At 37.0% G+C, this 24,587-nt stretch overlaps 1 protein-coding gene and 1 long non-coding RNA gene across 4 annotated transcripts; one reads left to right on the plus strand and one right to left on the minus strand.

The window, feature by feature from the left end:
- The first annotated feature begins 410 nt into the window (after positions 1-410).
- On the plus strand, positions 411-22,586 carry LOC113665316 (acyl-coenzyme A synthetase ACSM4, mitochondrial). 3 transcript variants are annotated; one of them, XM_089202091.1, is made up of 16 exons: positions 411-542; positions 12,863-12,985; positions 14,234-14,334; positions 14,794-14,906; positions 15,484-15,620; positions 16,707-16,774; positions 16,880-16,937; positions 17,338-17,459; positions 18,036-18,393; positions 18,888-18,971; positions 19,097-19,198; positions 19,337-19,388; positions 19,800-19,875; positions 21,056-21,152; positions 21,904-22,023; positions 22,443-22,586. In XM_089202091.1, the coding sequence occupies exons 2-15, from the start codon at positions 12,890-12,892 to the stop codon at positions 21,925-21,927; spliced, it is 1,488 nt and encodes a 495-aa protein (XP_089058217.1). In that variant the 5' UTR covers positions 411-542; positions 12,863-12,889; the 3' UTR covers positions 21,928-22,023; positions 22,443-22,586. The 3 variants fall into 3 exon arrangements, with proteins under 3 accessions (XP_089058217.1, XP_089058218.1, XP_089058219.1); XM_089202092.1 differs by lacking the exon at positions 19,097-19,198; XM_089202093.1 differs by lacking the exons at positions 19,337-19,388; positions 22,443-22,586.
- LOC149048703 (uncharacterized) lies at positions 2,996-3,843 on the minus strand. The gene is made up of 2 exons (XR_016185338.1): positions 3,619-3,843; positions 2,996-3,217 (listed from the first exon to the last, which is right to left on the minus strand). It is a non-coding gene; the product is annotated as an uncharacterized LOC149048703 (long non-coding RNA).
- Positions 22,587-24,587: the final 2,001 nt, after the last annotated feature.

Here is a 24,587-nt window from a genome sequence, read left to right on the forward strand (position 1 = left end):
ACTATCGGTAAAATTTCCGCGCAGCCATATGCTATTGTAAAACAAATCTGTTGTCCCAATGGCAATGTATTGTTTTTTTCATTGTTTTCTCTATCCAAGAACTGAATGCATAATGTGTATGGGGCTGTTGCGGAAATTTTACCCCCTCGCGTTATTACATGGGGGCAGCGGTAATTTTTTTTTCGCAGTAAATAGTTTTAAAAAATGGTCGCCATGTTGTGAAGTCACGTGGTTATCTAATCTGATATCCATCTAAGACTGGCCAATATTGCAAATACAGATTGCGTTTCAGAAACGTCTACGTTCAAATCATGCCATTTAGTGTTTCATTGAACTAAAAGGAATTTGTTATTTTAACTCATACACATCTCCAAATGAAGTGAGCTGTCAGCGAATGACTTTCATGGATACGCACGAATGCTGACAGATGCTAATGAAGTAAAAAAAAACAACACTGTATGTATATTATTTGCATAACTAATGTTGATTCTGGTCTGATTATTTCGGTACGTTTCTTTACTTGAGTCCGAACGGTTTGTGCAGGTGAGCCACGTTTTAACTTCATATATGTGCAAAGTTAAGAACAGTAATTCATGGAATTAACGGTGTTCTCTCTTAGGGTCAAGGTAGGAGAAGTTTCTTAAGGTTTTTTTGGAGCATTTGACACCGAAAGTTGTAAGACTGGAGACCAGATACAAAGGTTCAATTTTCTGGACATAAACCGCTTCCAATTACTGAAATCCTCAGTTTTTGATAAGATAGTTTGTGTTCTTAACTATAAAAGGTACATTTTTGTCGAAAGCGACGTTTCGTGACGGGCTCCTTTGCTCGTTCTGGTTGACATCATTTGCATGTGGTTTGCTCAATACAAAAAAAAATTAAAAGCGGCTCGTGTTCACCGGGTTTTTTTCGAGAAAGTGGATAGCGAGTCATGTTTTCAGATAAAGAATATAGCCGCTACTACTACTATTACTAGCACTACTACTACGTACTATTGCTGCTGCTGCTACTGCTGCCACTACTACTTAACAAATAGAGAAGCCTTGACTGTGCTCTGTTCTGTTATATAGCACGCAGGAAGCGGCTAGAGCACGAAAGAAGTGTAGGGAGAAACACGAGACGTAGTCGAGTGTTTCTTCTTACTTCTTTCGTGCTCTAGCCGCTTTCTGCGTGCTTTATAACAGAACAGAGCACAGTCAAGGCTTCTCTATTTGTTTTATAATAAAGAATCCGTTAAATTACCCAAGCATTTCTTTCAATTTTCAAAACAAACTTTATTTCCAAAGCGAACAATAGTGTCGTCAGCATGCTCTATACTCTCATAAAGCACGCTACCCTAAGCCAATCAGAACCCCTGTTAGAATGGTTCAAATAATCTGATTGGCTGTACAAGACTAAAGCTGTCAAAAGTGTCAAACCATCAAAGTTAAAAAACCATCAAAGTTCACATTCTACGATAGTTACAAACTAAAATAGTTCGGCAGGTCGAATTTAACAGTTTTGCCTGAAGTTTTTAAGTCTCTAATACAGAATCTTGAAGTGAAATGTTCAGTGAACTTCAGCCGAGTTATGGCTCATAAAAACACGCGAGTTTTTTTTTCACATGACAAGGTAGAAAACAAACTGTTCAAGGCGAGTGTTTTTTGAGTGAACGACAGCCGAATTCACCAGAGCATGAAGATCGCTCGGGATGACAGCGCGGCAAAACTCGGCTGCAGTGACAGATGTGACTTTCCACTCAACGCATCGGAAAGGATATCAGAATAAGCTCTTATTCTTTCACTAGAATGGCGGCCGATGTAGTTTCTGAGGCTTGCTTTACCCCAACACCAGCAGTTACAAAAAACGCACAAATTTGTCCACATTCAGTTTTTAATTCATATCTCAACAAATATTTACAGGAATAACACCTACAATATGTCATTTTAAAGTGTATAGAATGGGCTTCTCAGGAAAAAAAAAAAAATTCATCATTGAAACCCAGGACTTTCCTAAAAAGTAAAATTTAAAACACAAAATAAGTAAGACATAGTGTAAAACTTGAGGTCAAAAGTCACTTTTCCTCACAGGTATAGGTTACTCAAGATTAATTGACTACAGAAGTTAATTATTGACATGTCAGCAACATTTCCTGAAAATCTGAAAGAAAAAGAATAAATAATGAATTTTTTATGAATTTTTATGTGCACCCATGTCATTCCAAAAAATTAGTAGGAAAAAAAAAATGTGTTGGGAAATTAGACTTTATAACAGGAGGATGGGTAGGCCCTGATGTGTTACTGGGTGCATGAATTTGCCTTTTAACATCCCTACCAACTAATGAGAGTCCTCCCTGAGAAAACTAGGACCAAAACACAACTATTCCCACTGACAAAGATAAAAGCAACGAGGTAAAAAAAGTTAATTTTTTTGTTGATATTTTTTAAGTTTTTATTTTTTTTTGTTTATATTTTTGAGAAACACAACATCTGAAAACATTGGAATAAACAACAGCAAAATTTGCCTGTGGTACTTCTTAGAGTGAAACACTGCAAAACAATCCCAACCCTTACTGACATGCATACACTTTTGACATTGAGGGGCATTGCAATAAGATCGAACCCTGAAATCTCCCCTACCCTCTTTATAACATACCACACAGCATCTCTGAGTATCAGAGAAAACTAAGATATGGACAGTTGTAAATTCCTCTGGGGTGGAAGGGGGTGATTTCATCATGGTATTCTCTGGTGGACTACCATAATCGGGTAAACCACAGAGTTGCCAACAATTTCTTCCCAGAAATCACCCAAAGAATACTGAGAGGGCCTTTTTAGAGCTTCATTGTCAGGAAACTGAGCCTGATGCTCTTTGAAAAGGATAAAGCCATTGATTACAGCCATGTCAAATAGGTGGTAAACCATAGTTTTCCACCACTTCATGGACTTACGTAGTACACTATTTGTGGTTAGAATCTGGTAGCAGCAGAAGGAGCAGAGGGGCCACCAACAACACATTCAAACAAAAATATAATTTTCAATGAATAAATCAATTATCCTCAACATTTATAGAATAATATCCTAAACAAATTCAAGTTATTCTATGGTATACGCATTCGGAAATTATACTTGTTGTTAAATTTCGCAGGTTGGAAATATTTCACTCACCAGGAGCCATGGGTTCCTAAGTCGAAGCGCAAGCCTCCTCCGGCCGATCGTCATCTTCAACTTCTCCCTCACTAAAAATATAAAATGTACACTGCTTATATTCCGTAAAATACTCAAAATTAACCGAATGAACAAGCGATACTAAACTAAATCGCCAAATCGCCAACGAATCCCAAGCATCCGACGCGTTCGAAAAATGTATTTCTCCATAGCAACAACTAGCAGCCGATCGAATTACGCGTCTAATATTTCGCTTGTGCAAATAGTTTGAATCGCATCACATCTCATCGCTAAAAACACACTCTTAGCGTAAATTATTGATTTACAGAGTCGCAAAAATCAATTTGTAATCAAATTTCAAGAAGTACGCGAGAAATCAATCACAAAAGGGCTATCTGAGGCGAACAACTTCGCATTTCAAGACAACATGTGCGATGGCGACCATTCGCGATGGCCGATATTGACTTCTCACCTCGATCTGCCGGTCTAAATCACTTTCTTCTCCACTGTCCATCCCATCAGCGGTGTCTTCATCGTAAAATATTTTTTTCTAAAGCAATTTCTGCGGAGATAAAGCTCACCCGTGCACGCTTCGACGATGAGGCCATCTTCGACAGTGAAATTTTAGCACTCAAATGAACGTTGTGTAGCACACATTGAACTGTCGCCCTTCAAACTCGCTACATGATTTGTTTAATCTTTTAGCGTGATACACACCAAATTTGGAAGGAATCGGGAGTAACGCAATACTCGACGAGACAACCGGAAATTATGGGTGGAATTCCACCCATCGCCGCGGGGGGCTGCCGGAATAGGGGTGACCGGAGATCGCATGACGAGCGAGCCGCGATGGACTTCAGCATGATCATATTCGCTTAGACACCGTCATGATTAGAATGAATTTTCACAGTTAAACCAGTTTGGTTATACTTTTCATCATTTCTGTTTTGTTCTGTTTTGTTTTTGAACACCGAACTTTATATACTATATGAATGTTAGCTGTGTTTGATTTTTATTTTCGTACGTAAGCTTGCAATCTAACTGAGCGTGAATCAATCTTTAAAACTCGGAATGTCTATTTTGTTTTTCCTTTGAGGATTTTCGTATCTGCTCACGTTTTAATAACGTAAATTACGGCGCCTAGTATGTTATCTTCTTGCCGGCTCGCTTGCTCCGAAATTTCACTTTCAATTATCGGAATAAAGCTAAAAAGAGGCCCCGGAAAAGGTCGAACATGGTAGCTCAGCTCTATGCTCTATACTCTCATACAGCACGCTCTTTCAACCAATGACAGCGCGCGTTATATCCGAACTTTATTTTAATAATATATAGATTTAGCATAACCTTAAAGAGGAGCTCTTGTTAGTCTGTTTTCCAGCCCTTAACTGTAATGAAAACTGTTATACACCTCTTCATCACTGGCTGTAGAAGAGTTTCTTCAAGGGAATGTTAATAGTAACCAGTCCGGGTAATGAGGAGGGGGAGGGGGGGGGGGGAGGAGAATTGACGAGGTCTGCAACCTTGGGACGATGTTCTCACAACTTGCAAAGCGATCAACACGCATGCTAGCCAGTAGTACCTTCATGGTCCAAGTTCAAGTTATTGTTCGTGATGTTTTGACCATTTTTCGAAGGTCGGGAATGTTCTCTTCTTCAGATGAAGTGCATGATGTCGGCATCAAGCTTCAGTTGAAATTATATTCTATTGAGCATGATTGATAATTTCGATTTGGGAAAATGAGCCAAAATTGATGTACTTGCCCCACCGTTTTTCCCTAACGTTTCAACATCCTCTGATAAAAAAAAGTCATTTTAAACTCGTGTTCGAACTTGTTATGTTTTTTTTTTATCTTATATTTTTCTTCCATGATTATCCTCTGGCTGAAAATACACTGTGTCTTTTTGAGATTTTTTCTGTCATTTGATTTAGTAATCTCTGTTGTAACCGGCATGTAATGTAGGTGTCTTTAAGCCATCTTAAATTCATGATCTTAGCAACTCTTGCTACTAAATTCGAAATTTGTCTAACATGTTTCATGCGCTGCGAAAGTTTTATTTAAAGGAAGACAAGTTAGAACGAGAATATCATGATTAAAAACTTGAGGTGATAGCTGGATTCAATCTATAAGTAATTTTTTATAACAGAAATCAATTCCAAACATCAATCAAGTTTTCTCTTTAGTTTAAAAGTTGAGTTAATGTTGTTATTGGCTATATTAATTAGGTTGAAAAGTTTTAGTTCGTATTTTTTCATGTTTGCAAATAACTGAATTTAGTGGGAGGTGTATTTGTTGCAACATGTTGATATGAAACACAACAATAAATTTTATTGATGTGTAAAAACTTTTCATTTGACTATCCACTGGAAGCTGGAATACTTTTATAGCCATCACGAAGCGATGCGACGTGTGAGTGTAATATGATAACTTTTTCCACAAGGTAAATTTTCCGTTGTCGACTCGTCGCTTTTTCAAACCTACAATTTCTTTGTTTTTCACAACAACGCAATACTAAGGAATCTTATGCACTGAAAAACAAAGGCACATCAGTCGCGCATTTATTTCGACCGTGCGCGCAAAAAAATTGTATATGCGCGTCTGATTACCCTACGTCTGAGCGTGTGAAATCCGTTTGCGCAGTTACCATATACACAAGCGATACAGTAGTTCCTGTTGCCAATGTTTTGATGAGGTTGGGCTGTCAGGACAAAGGAACAGAGGATTTTATTGGGCAGTGAATTTTTTTCAAACCTGGAAACTATCATCATGAAAAACCATACTTGTGCTTGGTAACTCATTCTTTCTCTGATAAACTAGTTTTAAGAAGGATGTAATATTTTATCACGTAAATTTGATGCGTAGGCTGTGTACAAACTTTATTTTGAGAATACTTTCATAGCAAATAACAATCCATACACACAATAAGATGTTAGTAGGATCAGAAGAAAGTATAATGTGCCATACACCTGCAAGATTTCACGTAATTATTTCATTTGCATGAATATTAACTGATACTAGGAGATCTAAGAATAATCAAAAGAGTATAAAATTTGGTCGCAAAATTAGAACTCAGCATGGGGCGGATAATCAAGATTGTTAGAAAAAGAAATGTTTACTCTTGAAAAAGCTAAGCAAACTGTTTTACAACACTTGCCTGTACCTTTTCGGCACGTAGTTAAGTCACTCGAAGTAGTCATAATCCTGGTTTTAATGTTAAAAACACATACACATGAATCTGTAGTTCAAGCTTGCGATAACTGCATAATTTTGATACACACCTCAAAAGGACAACAAATAAATTTCAAGTTTTTATTTATTCAGTTTAGGTTAGTGAGGTAAAGTTGAGTCAAACATTCATACGAAGACAGGTTTAAGAAATTTTCACAACTGAGTTGTACACGACTTTCATAATGGCGGACATCGCGAGAGTCCTGGATCGAGTTGCATGAAAACGAGGTCAGAAAGGCCAACCTATCGCGTCGCGTCCCTCCTCGTTTGCTATGGCGAGTACTTCGAATGTTTCAAAATCCGACATTTCTTACGGAAAACGATATACCTGGCGCTTCTCTTCTTGGAAGAAAACCTGAGGAGTAAAAAATCTCAGAGATTAAATTTTGGCTTAAATGTTGTGGAGACGCGGTGAAGTGAGTGCATAACTGCATACGAAACTTGGTTTCTAGGCCGAACAAGGGCAGAAGCTGCTTATTACTTTGGACATTTTATTAAGTTTGCTTAAGCAAAGCTTTTCAAATGAAGTTGTCTGGCAAATAACAAAAGTGATTGTGAAGTCTTGTGAACAGCTACATCTGCTTGACCCTGTCATCTACAGTTTTCCTGCAAAAGCTATTTTATGACATCTCTGTTTTTTTCAACGGAATTGGTAATACCATGTTTCTACATTCAAATATTCTTAACTGTCGTGAATTTACTTGTTGACTGGGAATTAATACCTTAGATGAATAAATTCTTACTGTTTTGTAGCTTTAATTTGTTGTGGGTTGAAATTTTTCCAACCAGTTTGATTTTTGATCTCCTTTGTTTCAAAGTATGCTAAAGAATACAAAGGAAAATTAAACTAAACTGGTTTAAAAATTTTGCACTAAAGATAATTTAAACACAACATAGGCAACATGGTCTTTACAGACAGAAAAGAAGTCGCTCAATTATGATGTAAACCTTACAATAAATAGTCAGAACAGAGGGGAAAATGTTGTCTTTATGTTAACGCCCAATTTGTAGCCCCTTATAATCTAGGGAGAGAAGAGATTTGTAGGCAATTTATGGGTTAAGAAATTCATTCATGCCTCACGTGAATGTGATATTCACACTAATATTATGTTAGGTTGTGCATTACAACAGAATGCACACACTGCCCACATCTGGTTTACAATTTCCATTTGATGTAGTGGAACAACTCTGTCCCAGATGTGAAAATTCTTAATCTTGTTAAAGGCAGATTCAACATGTATCCGTAAACTTGCAATTTACCACATCTTCTAAAGCTATCTGAGAAGATGCTCCAAGAAAGGATGGCAAATTTAAACTGACTCCCAAAGGCAACAAATCCTAAACTATGAATCCCTTATCTGCCGTAATGGAATCTTTGTCATCAAATGGTAGACTTAAGAATCCACTCCATCTCACAATTTCCTGATCGTAGATAGAACCTGCATACAGTTGACTTGAATGTCACTGCTCCACTGGGAGAAATACCAACCAAACCTTTCAAAGTTGTGTGATTTTTGTAAGCACTGAAAAGTTCTCAATTCAACTGCAAGCTGCTTGGCATTTGACATATAACCTCAGTACAGTCAATTATGACTTTAGTAGATTTGTACCTTCCCTTAAAAGATTCGGGTATCGTATCAATTACTTTTCTGCTGGGCCAAATGCTTATTTGTCCAAACTTAAAGAACATAAAATTGACCCATGTGAAAAATATTCTACTTACTGTGGATGCTTATACATTAAATAATTGAGCTAGATGGTCCTCTGGGAATCCTTGCCTTAGTCTACACATGACTATTAAAAAATTAATCATGGGGCCTTAAAGATCTAGCTCTTCCCTTTTTTGTTAGTAGTCTGCCCTCACTGTTATCAGACTCAGTGATGTTGTCAGTTTTTGACCGCCAGTAGGAAATGATAAAGGTACTCAAAAACAGCCATTAAAGTGTCCCAGCTTTGAAAGCCAGTATAAAAAGCAGCATTGGAATCTTTTGACTTACAGTTTTTAAAGTTAAAAAATCTTTTATTAAGAGCATCACGTTGCCGCTGGGTATCTTGAAGTTGGCGCTTAAGTTCCTCAATTTCCTGTTCGAGTTTATGAATCTTGTTGTTATTGTTGTCAATAATTTCTCTCAAGTAGGCCTCCTGGTCGGTAAAATTAGTTTGTGTTTCGTCTTCGACTTTTAAGCTACAATCTGGTAGATCTGGGACCATTTCGTTTGATAATTCGTTTGACGATTAATTTGATAATTTTTCAAGAACAACAGCTGGGGAAGACAATTTTTGTGATTCACTTTTCGAAGCTGTCAGTTCCAAGTTTCTTTCCGCCGGCTCCTTTCCTTTGCGTGGTGATGTTCGAATCCATAAAAACACAGAAGGGACACCTCCATCTCTTAGTTCATTTTTGACCGCGAGACATTTCTAATATAACCTTTCCTGAAATGCTGGGAGCGTATCTTTGTATTTTCGGTTACCTTGAAGTGCTTTCCCTCGTCTCTTCTTATCGCGTAGAGGCATTTCTTCTTAACGGGTTCTCGGTCGGAAATTAAAAATAAGACACTTTTGTCCCATCTTCTATCCGGTAGTATTTCTTCGTACTTTCTGGAACACAACAATGAGTCGGCATTTTCTCTTCTTGTAAATAATTCGACCGAATCGAGTCAAAACAGATCACCTATTCAACCTTAGTTGACTTTTTGTTTACAGTGTTGTCCTTAGGAGTGGCCTTTCTGACCTCGGTTTCATGTTTAATTAATTACCAGTCTCGCGCACCGCGGCCATTATGAAAGTCGTGTATAAGGTTAGCCTACCTAGAACAATAACCTTCTTGTAAAAATTAGACCAGGCTTGTACTGATAATGAGAAAAATCACTGTTTTACAGGAAAATAATGATCAAGAATTGGCATCAAACCAAAGCCCTGGGTCTGCCATAAATTTTAAACTTAAGAGATTACTTTAAAAATAGAAATATGCTCATGCGCAAAAGAACTATCTGTGGTACGAGGGCAAGCTTTCCTTTCTTCATTTAAAAAATACTGAGGTTATCATCTTTCCGCAAGTTCAGTGAAAAGTGAGAGTGAATGAAACTGGTAGTGTCTGTGTTATGAGTAAATATCCAGGGGAGGATAAAAAGTTAGATATGGTCTGCACAACTCTCTCTTATTTCATTTTTTTAACCTTTAGAGCTAAGGCATTTATATTCTTGCTTTTCGCATTACGTGGTCACATATCTTGTGACCAATTCATTATATCAATGTTTAGTTTGAGTGAGAGCATTGGTAAAAAACACTATGCACTATTGAAAGCTTGAGTATTTAACCCAATCTAAATAATAATATTATATGTTACAATGTGGTTACTTACACAACAAAATTATATAATCACCATTCCAAACAAAGGAAGTCAAATTATAGACTCACCTGCTTCAACTTTTGAGGGCTTAAGATACAGAGAAATGGACGTGGAAAACAGTTGGAATTAATATAAAGTTGAAAGTTTGAAAGCTAAAAGATACACATTAGAATCATCAAAGCCTATGCGTCTTAGCAAAATGAGGGTCAGTTACTACCACAACTTCTCCCAAACATTCATGCTTACAGGAAATCATTAATTTTTCTCATTAGATGGTACTGGACTTACCATAGTTCTACCAACACAAATGCCTTTTTTTGAAGTTATCTCATAGCATATGACTGTAACATTTTGATTTCCTCAGCAAAATTTAATCGTTAGAATTGCAAGCCAAGGTGTATTTACCAAGTTCTCAAGTTTCTAAATTAGTCATCTAATTGTTACAGTCAAGTTCACTCCTTTTTTTTCTCACATATTCAAATGATTACCTGAATCAAAAGTTATGGTTTTTTAAGAACCTGCTTCCTCTAATTATGCTTTGGATATAGTAATTAGTATTGAACAGAAAGGAAGAAAGTTCTTGAAATATTCTATGTTAAATGAAACTTCGTTATGAATGATAACTGCGACGGCAACGAAAACATCTGTGAAGCTATGATAAAAATTACCTTTCCATGTAAACAAACCATAATGAAGCATGATATAAATAAATTAAATCTCACCCGGTTTGAATGTATAATCTAAAATCTAATTAACTTGCTGATGAATGGGAAAAAACTTCAAAGTGTTTTTCCTGCTTTTATCATTCTGAATATCTCAAATCAATCACCACTTCGGTGTGACTTTTTTGACGATGTGTACTTTTTCTTATGGTCATCTATTTTCAGTACGTATCTTTTACCAGCTGACATCTGAGAAGAATCAAGTGCACTTTCAATTTTCTTTTCATTACTTGCAAACAGCTTATTTCTAGTTGCTTTGAAAACTTCTGTATCTCCGCTTTCAAAGAAAAACATTACCCATGAAAATTAGTATTGCTTTAAAAACACTTATAATGGAGAAACAGGTTTTTCCATTGTAAGTGTTTCATAAGATAAGATTCTTATCACATTTTTTTGTTTCAAAGCCTAAGTATAATTTAATCATTACAGAAAGATAGCATATAAATGTAACATTATATTCCAGTAAAGTGTTCTAATGTAGAATGAAGCTTCGAAGTAATTGAAATTAAGTTGACTTCATGATTCAGATTTTAGTTAACGAAATGTGTGATACCTCTTTACAAGGATTAAAAGGGAATGCCATTTATGAATTTTAAAATAGTAAATGCCAAAAACTAAAAGATAGAATTAAAAAAAAAACAACTACTAAAATATAGCATATCTATGCACTGAGATTTTAATCATTAGATAGCACACAAAGACATAAAAGAGGCTTTGTGAAAAAACCAGGGCAATATAATTAAAGATTCAGGAAATGCATATGGAAAAGAGAACTCTTTAACACTTCCGTTTTATCTTCTCACACTTGAATTAAAACGTAAAATTCAATTATTTGCAGGCAGTTTAGGAAGGAAATTAAAGGAATGGATATATGTTACATGAAAAGAAACCCGTCACGATAAAATAAAGCAGAGGCATATTACCTACATTTCTATGCTTCTAAATACAGCTAAAATAGGTATTTTTTGAGCAATTACCTACATATGTAAACCGGGTGCAATGTACGGTCGTAAAAGTAATTTTATTCTAAAATATCAATATCAAGTTCAGTACCTCCAGAGTCATAATCCGGGCTTTTGGGGAAACAAAATAATAAAATAGTCAACGAGGTATGCCAGGCCAATTTATCGAGAGTCAGTTAAGTATAGTTTCGCACGGAAAGTGCTGCACTTGTGCTACACATACGAATTTATGGTTCTTTATTACACCCATTTTGAAATCACTGGTGGTCCCTGTAATCTGATTGGCGTAATTGGTGCGATTTATTCACGAGTTGCACCATTTTTTGCTTTAAATCGCATCATTTTCCCAGCCAATGAGGAGGCTACACTGAAAAAAAACAACCAATCAGATTTCAAGTCTTGTATAAAGTAACCAATCTAATCGTAGGAAAATGAAAGGCAAAGGGTATCATGTGGCAAATTTTGCAAGCTTTGTTTCCAAAACTCTTGTTTTTCCGCCCCAAAATGGATGAATTTAATTTCAAACTAGCTCAGTACTGCATCAATAAAATATTTGAATTGACCAAGTCCTGTATTTGGGCAATTTCAAAATGGATGTAATAAAGTGGTAATTGAACCTTGTGCCGTGCAATTTTGGTCTGAAATCATACTTGTGATTTCGTTCGATTCGAAATCACAAGAATGATTTCAGCCCAAATTGCACTCCACTCAGTTCAATTACCATAATTAATTACTGATGAAATTCTGAGGGTGTGACTCAATTAATTCAAAAGAAAAGGCCAAGCAGGTTACAGAAATGGTTGACGAATTATAAACTGATAAATGGATATCCAATCATGGCTGCGCGTTACCTACTCCCTCGCCCTTAAATTACATAATGGCTGAGATATTGCCTGCAATGCAGTTAGCCGTGCATGCTTAAAGTAGCACCTTTTACGGTCGGTAGTACGTTCTCAGGTCCAAAATTTTCCGGCTTGATGGGTTATTATTACTTCCTATCATTATGGGGTTACGCTGCGAGCACTGGTGGCTCCGCTACCACCACCACGACTGCTACTACTGTTACTATTGCTACTACCGCTACTGCCACTACCACTGCTACCTCTACTAGTACTACTGCTACTACTGTTACAACTACTACTACTACTACTTCTGCTACTATTGTGACTACTACTTCTACTACTACCACTGCTACTACTGTTACTACTACTACTACTACTACTACTACTACTACTACTACTACTACTACTACTTCTGCTGCTACTACTACCACCTTTACTACTACTGCTTCTACGACTACTACTACTACTACTTCTACTACCACAACTACTACTACTACTACTACTACTACTACTACTACTATTGCTACTGATACAACTGTTACTACTACTTCTACTGCTATGGCTGCAGCTGCTTCTATTGCCAATGTTAACAGCTGCATTGAATATTTTTAAACTGACAGTGCATTCAAGGCTGACGTTGAGATGGATTTTCTGGGGATTAGAGGAACAAAAGGTTTTTGTGTTCCAGATTATTTCAACTTTGCTGACGTCATAGACGAGTGGGCACAAAAAGAAAAGGTAAGTAGAAATGTTTATAGAGAAGATAATTTTGTCGACACTCATTGAATAGCTTCAAAGAGAATTATTTTTCTCAGTTTATCATAGAACGTAAATACTGACTAAAATCTTATTTTAACCAATGTTTGTCGTAGTCTTATTGCAATGATTCTAGGTAATAAATGGTTTTTCACGAAACTTTCTACGTTGAAATCTGGTTTTTTAGTGTACCCATCTACAAGAGTATGTATGAAAGTGTACATGTGTCGATGGCGTTATCTCTAAGCTTTTTTAGTTCAAGGGTTGTTATCAAGGTATCTGATAAACTAAAGATTCGTTTGTGTACGAGGAAGTCGCATTCAAACAACTTGTTACACTTCTTGAAATAATCGAAATTCACTCTCAGATTGAAAGAAATCGTCTAACCCACAATTTAAAGGTACTCTGTGTGGTGCATACGAACGCTCGAGAAAGCGCAGAGTCCTGTTGTTATGGTTTGTTATGTCCTCAAGTCCCAGACGTAGGATGATAATAGAAACTTGATGGATGATAAATTCTTTATTTTTCGCTTTATGGGTATCTAAAAATGTTGCAAAAACAACATCGTAAAAAAAACAGGCAAACAAAAATTGCATAGATTCGAAAACTGAAAAGCGAAATGATGTTGGTCGAACCACGTGTGACAGACTAAAATTATTGACATTGTCATTTCTTTTTTCTGATGTCTACTCATTATATTACCACATACAAAACCCGGTTGATAAAAAACCATAAGTTTCTATCCTTCAGTCAGAGAGGCAGAACATTCTGAACAAAATAAGTTGACAGAATATTCATGTTTAGTTTCTTTTAAACGAGTTTCGTTTCAAATAACCTGTCTCGTACGTCTTCACGGACAAAGCTTTGGCCCTCTGTCAATACACCGAATGAAAAAAAAAATTTTTGATGATAATTGAAATAAAAATAAAGACAATAGTGATAATGACTATACACCTACTAATAATAATTAGAGTAGCGATGAAATAATATTTAATTTGATTTTGAATCTGCTTCTCTTGTCACTATGAGTGTTATACGATTCCTGTTCAGCCGTAGAAAGTTTCTCCAAACTGTGAGGATATAGACGTATATATGTTTTTAGATTCTGTAGGTTCGATTTCGGCCTCTCTCTGAGGTCCGGACAACGTTCCGTTTTAGGCTCATTTCTTAAACAGCGGATGGTTTCCCATATTACGCTCCTGAATTCGGGTATCTTTCATGTTCTTATAGGAGGGCAAAAAACAAAGTGATCATCCAGCTCTGTGGTGGATTGATGGTGCTGGTAACGAGGTTAAGTGGACTTTTGGAGATGTTGCTGTGAACTCTAAAAAGTAAGACACATCCTTCTGTATGCAATTTACAAAGAGCAGCCATAATCTTAATTTGCAGAGACCTGTAAATACTTTCAAAACAGTTGAGACAGCATCTATAATTGTCATTGAATAGAAAACGTAAAATCTTCAGTGCTATGTCTCATTCATCATAATTGATTAGGAGCCGGAATGACTAAGGCATTTTAATTTAAACTAATGACGGAGCGACGAACTGTAAGGCAAGTTCAAACTTGGATAACGTCGGCCTCTTAACTGATATTTATGACTGAAATATTTTTTGCTTTAAATAAATGTCAGTGAATGTATCAAGCTAATATTGCAAAATGGAAACAAGATGTGACTGAGGATCACTTAATTTTACATCTTCCTTGTTATGTTTTCAAAAAGGTTATATGCGTACACATTCCAAACTCGCTTCACTCTGATATTAATGAATAATTTTTCTCTTGTTTTGAGAGTTGCTAATCTTCTGTCTAATGAGGCTGACGTCAAACCAGGAGATCGTGTGATGGTGATATTACCAGCAATTCCAGAATATTGGCTGATACAGGCGGCCTGTTTGAGAACAGGTACTGAATAGAGCTTTTTCTTCAAAGATAGACACTTACATTGAAGTGGACCCGTTTCTATTAATGGTTTAAGAGGAACAGACAAGTACATTGAAGTGGACCCGTTACTATTAATGGTTTAAGAGGAACAGGGACACAAAATTGAAAAACGAGAGGAGGAGGGGTTATCTTCAGCGTTTTATTGAGGGAAGTTTTGAAAGGAGATACTCAGCCTAGTGGTTTACGGTCAAGTCGCCCGGAAGTTATCTCGCTCGTAGCCTGAGTCATGTCGCCCGAAATAAAAATCAAGTCGCCCGATTTTTTCATCACTTGTAAACACATCAAAGTTGGAAATTTTTAGAAATCACTGAAGGAACCGATTGATCAAAACACCCTTTATTGTATTTTCTTACATTACCAATCCTTCAACAGTGAAATGTCACTGTAACTGCTGCCTCATTCAAACGTTCAGCATATATAACCAAAATAGACAAAGATTGTTTTTGTGACACTTTTTAGATTATACACTATAACGCAAACAAATTGGAGCTTAAACGTAATGCAGTTCAAAGTTAATGAATTTTGTATTCATTTCCAGGTAGTGTATTCTTAATAATGCCAACAAATGTTGGTCCAAAAGAGCTTCACCGAAGAATGTTAAAATCAAAACCAGTGTGTGTGGTGGCAGCTCCTTGTGATCAGGTCAATAACGAACTACTGGATGTGGTAGATGAGGTGCGTCATTCCTAATTCATTAAATTTTATTCTTTCGTTCCATCGTCGGTAAATATTTATTCATCCACGGGGGAAGCCACTGGAAAACTATTTTTCAGTGAAGTGACTCACGCCGTTTAGATATAATTTCAGAGCTTCTGTTCTCCCTTTCCTTTCGGTGCAAAACAAAATGGCTGTCGGTAGCTCTCGAGGTTTCTTCATCGATATCTAACAAAGATATCCTCCTGGTGAGAATAAATATAATTTAAAAATTAACTAATGTATTTTAAAAGTCTACTAGCTTCTTTCTTTGAACTAAAACTAATAATTTGATAGAGCTTTGGTTGACGATAGTGCGACTATAACTTCACTGAATTTTAATACCAGTTTAACCGAATTAAACTCCATCGATTATCGCTAAATATCTGTCAAAGCTCTTTGATATTATATTTTATATTATATAGGTAAAAATAAAATAATGATAAGAGAAGCGTTAGTAATCATATAATAGTAGAATCACAAACTACGCTTACTTTGTTCCCGTTAAGAAGAAAGCGAACCCTAATCTACTTCAGTTGAAGCAAATGAATGTCAAATTCTTACCTAAGGTCCTTTGGGATACAAATCAGTCTGCAATGTACACAGCAGCAGTCGGTTGAATCAGTACACATATTTTTGGCGTTAGGGTTATAGTCCTGAACAATAGATTTAAGTGAGTCGTCCACGATGGTGATAGAACACACATCCATGAACACCGCGTCCTCTCTGAGTGTGCCAATCTCACACACTCCAGCTGAAATATTTCAACGCATGAAAAGTTGTATTTTAACTTCAGACTTCTCCACTGTTCGACTTCGCCTCGGGAATCATTCGACAACATTTCTCACACGACAAATAGCTTTTGTATTTTAAATCTTTGCCTCAATATAACGTTATCCTCACGTATCACTAAACTGCGCTGCATCAGATATGTAATATTTTCCACATGATGTATTGTAACATTTTGGCACTGTGTTTTTTTAACGGATCTTGTATGTTTTCTAGCGCTAATTTTTCACGATAAGTGGTAACGTTAACCGTTGATCTGTTACTTCTTCTCTGTTCTAGGTTTTTTGCTCTGCGGAAGTCGATATACGAAGCAGGATTTTGGTCAACAGAATGAAATATGAAGAAAGGTAACCTCAAGTTTTTAAAAGATCTTTCAGTTCACTTCAAGAAATATCCTTATGAATCTCTATCAAAATGATAACTCGTTGAAAAAAGACCTTTTTATTTTGCAGGCGAAGAGATTGGCTCTTATTTGAAGATCTCTTTCAAAAAGCAAGTGCTGATTATCACGTATGTGAATGATTCATACATGATTTTATCCCTGCATTCGGCCAGTGACTTCAGTAGCAGTACGGTACCCTTCTGACTGATATAGCTCTGCGGGGCAAAGTAAGCTGCGGATGTTCTTTCAACAGGGGAACACACGACAGTGTTCTGGTTTGCCTCCCCTACTTCCCACCTAAAAAGGGCGCAGGGACAAGCCCTGACCTCGTAAATAACGCATTGAACCTCAGGTCGAGAGGTCCGAATTCGAGCCTGGCCGGCGTTTAATTTTGCTCTCAGGCAAGAAATTTCATTCTAATCACCCTTCTCTACCATGGGGTATCGATGGGTACCTGCAAACTTTAAGGTAAACCACGCGAAATCCCAAGAGATAAGCTGCTTTGTCATGCCTTTCCTTTTTCATTAGTCCGTGAAGTCTCAAAGCTCAGATCCTGTAATTATATACCACACAAGCGGAACAACGGGGAATTCTAAGATGGTAGAACATTCACAAGCCAGCACAGGCCTGTGTAGTGGTGGAATGAGGAGGCACGTCGCTTGGTTGGTTGAGTTACTGATAAATTAAACTAGAAGAAAGTGAACATGATTTGTCGATGGCCAATGTTTTTACATCTTTTTTGTAACCATGGTAAAAAGAAAAAATAATTGGAAAAGTGCAACCGCAAACAATAAAGCAATTCTAAAAAGTATTTAAGCCACCAATCAATTGGTAGTTTTTGGATCACAGCGATACCTGAGCAGTCGAATGCCTGTGGCATACTAAATTAATAAGTCGACAGCCTTAATCGTACACATTTACAGATGGAGCAATAAATTTGCAATTGCGAATCACTCTAAAGAGCATTTTATTATTCGTAGTATATGCATCTTAGTTGCCACGCCTGACATGGAGATTCCCTGGTTATCATGAACACTGTTTTTGGTACTTGCATTCTGAGATGAAAATGAAGTTCTTCTCAAAACACGAATATCCCTTCAGTGCGTAACACTTTGAACACCTGAACGTCCTGTTATCTCCAAGGCAATATCCCTTTTGCGAATAGTTTTGTTTGGAAGGTTTACGAGTCTGAAGCGGGCCTCAATTGTTATTTCATTTTGTTTCAGGTCTCATTTCGTGGAATCTGACTTGATTTGGATTGCTTCCCCCACGGGTTGGCCAGTTCTCTCCGTCGTCAGTTTCTTCTCGACCTGGTCTGTTGGCGCTGGCACGTTTGTACATTATGTTGCATTTGTGACCGCCCGTGAAGCTTTGGAGACCCTTCAAAAACATCCGATTACTGACGCACAATTTAGCCATTCACTTTACTTGAAAGCCTTAGACGACGAGGATCTCAAGAGCCTTAGCTTCGCGAAATTAAAACGCTTTTTTGTGGCTGGAGAGCCAGCGAGCAAGCATATGATTCGCAGATGGAAAGAGGAAACAGGGATAGAACTTTGGAATTACTATGGTCAAACGGAAACCGTACGAGTCTTGTAAATAAACAGAGGTTCATGGGTTTCCTGATCGAGAGAGAGACTCAGGGGCTAGATACATTTTCTTATTCTACTTTTTGGTTTAGAACCTAGAACACATTGTAATTATCGCCAACGGGTGCGTGATTTTATAAACGTTGGAAACAGAAAACTGACGAAATTCACCCTTCGTACTAGTGATTTAATTAGAATAAGTATGAAAATAATTTTAGAAAAAGATGTCTTTTCGTCTTGTCACGAGCGTGGGACAAAGAAAAAATTCTGATTCCCCATGAGGAATAGAACCTCAGACCTTCGGATTCCGCGCTCCGATGCTCTACCACTGAGCCACAGAGACTCCATGGTGAACAAGGTCTATTACAAAGTTCATATGACACGCGTCCTGCATACTGCTGGGATCAGCAGAATTTCTTATTCTTAGCGCTGGAATATATTTTAGTATCAACAATTATTGTAACTAGTGAACTGTATTTCTTTATGTAGGATATCTTGACTTTTCCAAGAGAACCTGGGGATGATTCCCGTCCCGATTCAGTCGGGAAACTTCTTACCGGAATCGATATGCTGGTCAGTTCTTAAAAATACATTTATTGAATGATTAGATTGCCCCCCCCCTCTCTCTCCCTTTCCCTCCTTCCCCTTCTCTCCCTCCCTTTCTCTCTCTCATTTTTCTTGATGTTATTGCGTCTCAGATTGTCGATGATAAATATAATGAAGTAACCCCAAGTACACAGGGAAGAGTTGTTATTCGTGTGAAGCCTTATTGTCCCGTGGGAATGTTCACTCGTTATGTGGTAAGTTAGCCGCTAAACAACACAGTAAATCTCAACGGTACAACATCCAACACGCTTGCAATTTCTAGAAAAAGTAGCAGTAAGACTTTATGTGCCTTTTTGACAATGAATGTTCTCTTAAATGAATTTTTTTTGCAGGACGATCCAGAGAAAACTGAGTCATGTTTTTGCGGAGATTTCTTTATCACTGGTAAAAACAACGGAACTAAAGGGAACTAAAGAAAGATGGGACTTTTTCCTCCAAGAATTTGACGACTTATTCTCAATTGAATGTTCTTAAAGATTTTTGGGAAACTGTTACAACTATTTTCAAAAAAAGTGGATGGTTGTACAGTTATAGCTATGAAGTGGAATTCTTTGCATATCCAGTGTTTCATTTGGATAGGGATGCGACTATCAGGAGATGTGGACGTCTAAATTGGCATGAGTTTGTTTAACAAGAAGTATCGACAAAGTATTTCACCATTCTACTCGGATCCAATTCGCTCTTACTCATATCTAATACGAAAACTACATATGATGCATGGAGTATTTCTTGATTTTCGGGTTTTTTTTTTAGATAATAGTATACTTAGCAAATTGGTCATATTTTTGTTGATAGGTGATTTGGGTCGAATGGACGAAGACGGTTATTTCTGGATCGTTGGAAGAACTGACGACGTTTTAATCATCGACGGGTAAGAGCAGGACAGTGCATGTGAAGATGATTTTGCTTCACCAGCATTTTCCAATTCAGTCCAGTAACATTTGACAATTGTTAGTTCTAATTTCCTAACACTCGTCGTACAGTTGACTAAGAGCAGGATAATGCGAGTGAAGGTGATTTTGCTTCACCAGCATTTTCCAATTCAGTCCAGTAACATTTGACAATTGTTAGTTCTAATTTCCTAACACTCATCGTTCAGTTGACTATTTCTTTCATTCTCTCTTTTATTACGCAAGTTATTATAACGGGGACTAGCTCTGATCTCTCTAGGAAAGTGTGGGTCACCGCTTATAAAGGTGACATTTACGGAGCTGTCCGTCTAACCTTCGTCATGCTTTTACACTTTACTAGCGAATCACCCTAAGCTATGCAGAGCGAATAATATTCGCATACCAAGTAGATACCTTCGCGGTGTTTACGCTTTACGAAATGTCTTGCTAACTTAAATCTCCTGGTCTTACGTCAAGTTCGGGTAAAACAAAAACAAGATTGACAATATAAAAAATTATAATAAACTTACTAACATAATTAATATCGGTATGAACTGCTTAGGTGTTACAATGGAAAGTTAAAGATATCTAAATACTTAAAATCGAACTTTGATATTTGTTTGCATACACGCAAACGCGGCAAAAACTACTAAAACAATTTGCTCAAAAAAGGTATCGCTCATTAGCGAGATCGATGACAGGCAGATGTCGCCTTCTTAGTTCTGTCGCCAGTTGTATCGCTGGCTGGTCGGGGAAAGCCGACGTTAACGTTTCATTTCATTCAAAATGTACGAGGTGTATCAGGTATAGTTGTCACGTTGTTCGACATCGAAGGCTGATTCGGTATCACTTTCCACAGATCTGCTTGTGGCAGCTTTCGGAGGTTGGCCGTGACCTGATAAACATTCAACAATTATTATTATTAAGCACTCGTAGACATAACTAGATGTGTATCAATTACGTTATGAAGCTGAAAAGAAGCCAAGAAAATGACGGAAAATTTAGTTGAATCTTTTTATTTGTGCTGAAGACGATAGTTCACGGGGTGCTTCATAGTCACAGCTGTTTCCCAGCCGGAAACTTCCCTTTGGTGTTCTCACCCTCTGTATGCATGGAAGCGTAACTGACTTGCTCACTCTATTGATTTAACCCACATTCCAGATGTAACATAATCCCTGGCGACGTAGAAAACTGTCTTAAAGAACATCCAGCTGTATTGAACTGCGTTGTGGTCAGGGTTTCTTATCTCAATAGACAGGTAGGTCATTTGAATACTCAATACTTAACGTTGGCTAAGGCTAAAAAGGCTGGATTTCGATAGTTGCTGTAAGCGAGAAATCTCGAAAGAAGCGCACAACCATAAGTTAATCATAAAAAGACGAAAACGAGAAGGCGATATATAGAGAGACTTCATCATGTGTCTAAAGACCCAATAGTTCGTGAGGGTTTCGCCTCAATGCCACAGAGTTTCTTAGATTTTACTTGTGCTCTGTCAACTTAATTCTGGGGAAGGTGAGGTTAAGGCTGCAGTTACCAAAGTTTTACCGAGTTTTCTCGGGTAATTGATATGAAACTTTTTACCATTCCCCTGAAATGTGCCCTTGTGAATTCACTTAGCCTTCACTTAGTCTGCACTTGCAACTCTCGCTCTCGTTCTCGTTCTTGAGAAGACTTCTTGTTCCAAAACTGGTAAATAGGTCTTTTGGGCTCACCTTCGGTGCAAGAACCTATTAAATTCACGAGTGAAGTAGGGAAAACGAAACAGAGAGGTTAAAAAAATGGAGCTTAAGAAAATGATAGTGACAAACCAAAAAAGAGCTCCACTCGGTCTTACACCATGGTAGAACCATTTTGATTAGGAGATATTTCAAGAAATATTTGCACTGTGTAGGAACACTTGGAAATAGAACTTCTTGACTATATAACTGACTGCAGTTGTATATAGACCATATAAAGGCACTGAATCGTGACTTATTATTGATAAGACATTCTGCTTGCGTTTGCTTTAGATCATGAAAGCTTTCATTGTGTAATCTAGTGGCTTCAAAAATGAAAATCAAGACCATTTGATCAAAACGCTACAAGATCACGTGACATACAATAGTGCATCCTGGATGTCTCCAGAGAAGGTTGTAGATATAATCCTATCCTATAAGTTTAATCAGAGAAATAGATAATACGAATTTGAAATGAAAATCTTGAAATATGCCCAAAATGAAACATAAGCGTAAGAGTTGAAGCTATGACAGCATATCTAATATACTGCTCGTGGATTTGATACTTTAAAGATAGAGACAAAGAAACTCTAACCCTTGCAACGAATTTTTATGTAAAGAGGGGAAATAACTCATCAGGTCCCTCTTCCTTTACAGTAACGGCTACGTTTCAAAGAAATTTGACGCGCTTAATGTCTGTGCCAAACATAAAGAGTAATTTTACCTGTCATGAAGCTCGTCTTTTCGAAAATATCAAGGGATGTATTCTCTACAATACATTTTTAAGATATGTGCATAACAAACTGCATTATAAATTTTATCCAATTTTACAGATGGAATTCATCGATGATCTTTCAAAGACTGGAACGGGCAAGGTTGACAGACGAAAACTACAATGTGCTGATTTGTGAAAAACCATCCAAGGAAAAATTGCCGCAGCTTTAAGTGAGATTGCAGCTTAGGACTGTGACATTGCAACAAGAGAAACGTTTCTGTAGCAAATAGAATTTGCATTTCTGTTTATCTTTAAGTAACTGCGAAATTTTTTTACATTTTTTTTTCTTTCAATCGAACTACTACTGTGGAGTTTTGTCTCTATTCAATTAAGTTCGCGTTTTTGCATGAGGTTGTGTAAGGGCCTTTTTACACGGTACGACTTTGTCGCATGCGACAAGCTTACGACACGAATTGTTTCGTGTAAATCAAACCTACAACTCGCTTACGACTCTTAAGTCATGTCGTAGGCCTGTCGTAAGCTTGTCGCATGCGACAAAGTCGTGCCGTGTAAATAGGCCTTAAGAATTACGTAACACTGGTAGTCTTTTCTTTCTCTCCAGTATAAGCGTTGTTTTCGTTAAATAATTTCCATTACCAGTTGATTTCAGTCGTTTCGTTACGGTTTTTTCCAGCGCCATGTTACTTCTGTTTAAGATTTTTACTACCGGACTTGGTTACGCCACAAATTGTAACTTCGTTTCTATTCCGTAGCTTTGTCGTTATTTTTGTTTTTGTTATATTTGTACTTAGATATTTGTATTAATTATTTATTTTCACTCGAATCACATTTGCACATCTACACATCTTTACATCTAAATATTTGTCTATCTGGAGGTTAGATTAAACTTGCATTCGTGTTGTGGCGTAAAACATGTAGTATTTAGCTACAGTTTCCATCAATGCATTCTTTACATTCTAGTACAGCATATATAATATTCTAAGGAGGCAGTGCAGCCGAGTATTTAGGAAGATGTGACATATGACTTCTTGTTTACGAATAAATGATAAATTTTCTTTCAGTTTTTCTTCGCCGAGGAAAGTTCTTATTTTATGACATGCATAACTATAGAACATGATCTATTGATGGTTTTAAAGCGAAACTGTGGTTGGCTGGTAACGATCGATATGAGTGTGTTTTTTGTACGCTCCTTCGATAAAAGAAAGAGTGATTCCTAAGTATGACCGATGTAATGAAGTAATAAAGCTTAGAAGTGCAGTTTCCTATGTTCTCTTTTATCCTCGCAGGTCCGAACGGTGAAGTCAAGTACTTGTACTTTAAAAAAAACCTGTTTTGTGAGATTTTCGTTTTTATTTTACAGATGTTTTTAACTTTTACTTTAGGGGATCTTTCAGTTTCGTGGGCAGCAAAACATTATATGAAGTGATCATGAGCCAAAACTATCTTTTCACTTAACGTTGTGTGTAATGCACCAAGCGAAGTTTACAATGATGACAATATTTAACCTTTCTTCCCTTGCTCAGAGATATTCGGTTTGGATCCAGTTAATATATTTGTAGCCATGATTGGGTTCCATTTTTCTAGACAAAGAACAGTGCAATAAAGTGATGAATGGAAACATTACTTTTGTACAGTGCTGTGACATTTATACTTGGTTTTACAACTTTTCAGATGGTTGCGTTTATTTATTCTGTTTCCTTCGTTTTTGCCTCATTGTATGATAAAAAAAAACACATACCAGCCAAAAGATGTATTTTTGTTAAAGAGAAATAACTACCAAGGGTAACTTTCGATTCCCTTAAGGGAGGCGATAGCCACCAATTTGAAACACCTGTCTCAGGATTTTCTTGTCAACGGCTCCAGAATGTAGTGGGGTAAATAAGTACACCTTACACTTTCATGGAGCTATGCATAATATGGCAGGAAGATGCGGCCTGAGAATGACTTCGGGTGACCATGGGCTATCTAGAACTTTCAACTTCAATTTGAGAATGAAGTTGCTGTAATTGTTATGAAGGCAAAAAAAAAAATGACATCAACGTCTGTGGAAGCGTACGCGTTTACCATTTACTAACCGAGTCAGTTATCTACATGTACGCAACCTGTAAGGTGTAGACAATTTTAAATTTTACGACATTGAAATAACACAAAAATCTTTATTTTGCGCTTAGCGATGGTTACACACAGTAAAGAAGTATATGAAAACAAACATGCAAACTGATTTGAACGAAAAATAACTGTT

Source organism: Pocillopora damicornis, chromosome 3 (assembly GCF_964200805.1).
Source record: "Pocillopora damicornis chromosome 3, jaPocDami1.2, whole genome shotgun sequence".
NCBI classification, from domain to species: domain Eukaryota; kingdom Metazoa; phylum Cnidaria; class Anthozoa; order Scleractinia; family Pocilloporidae; genus Pocillopora; species Pocillopora damicornis.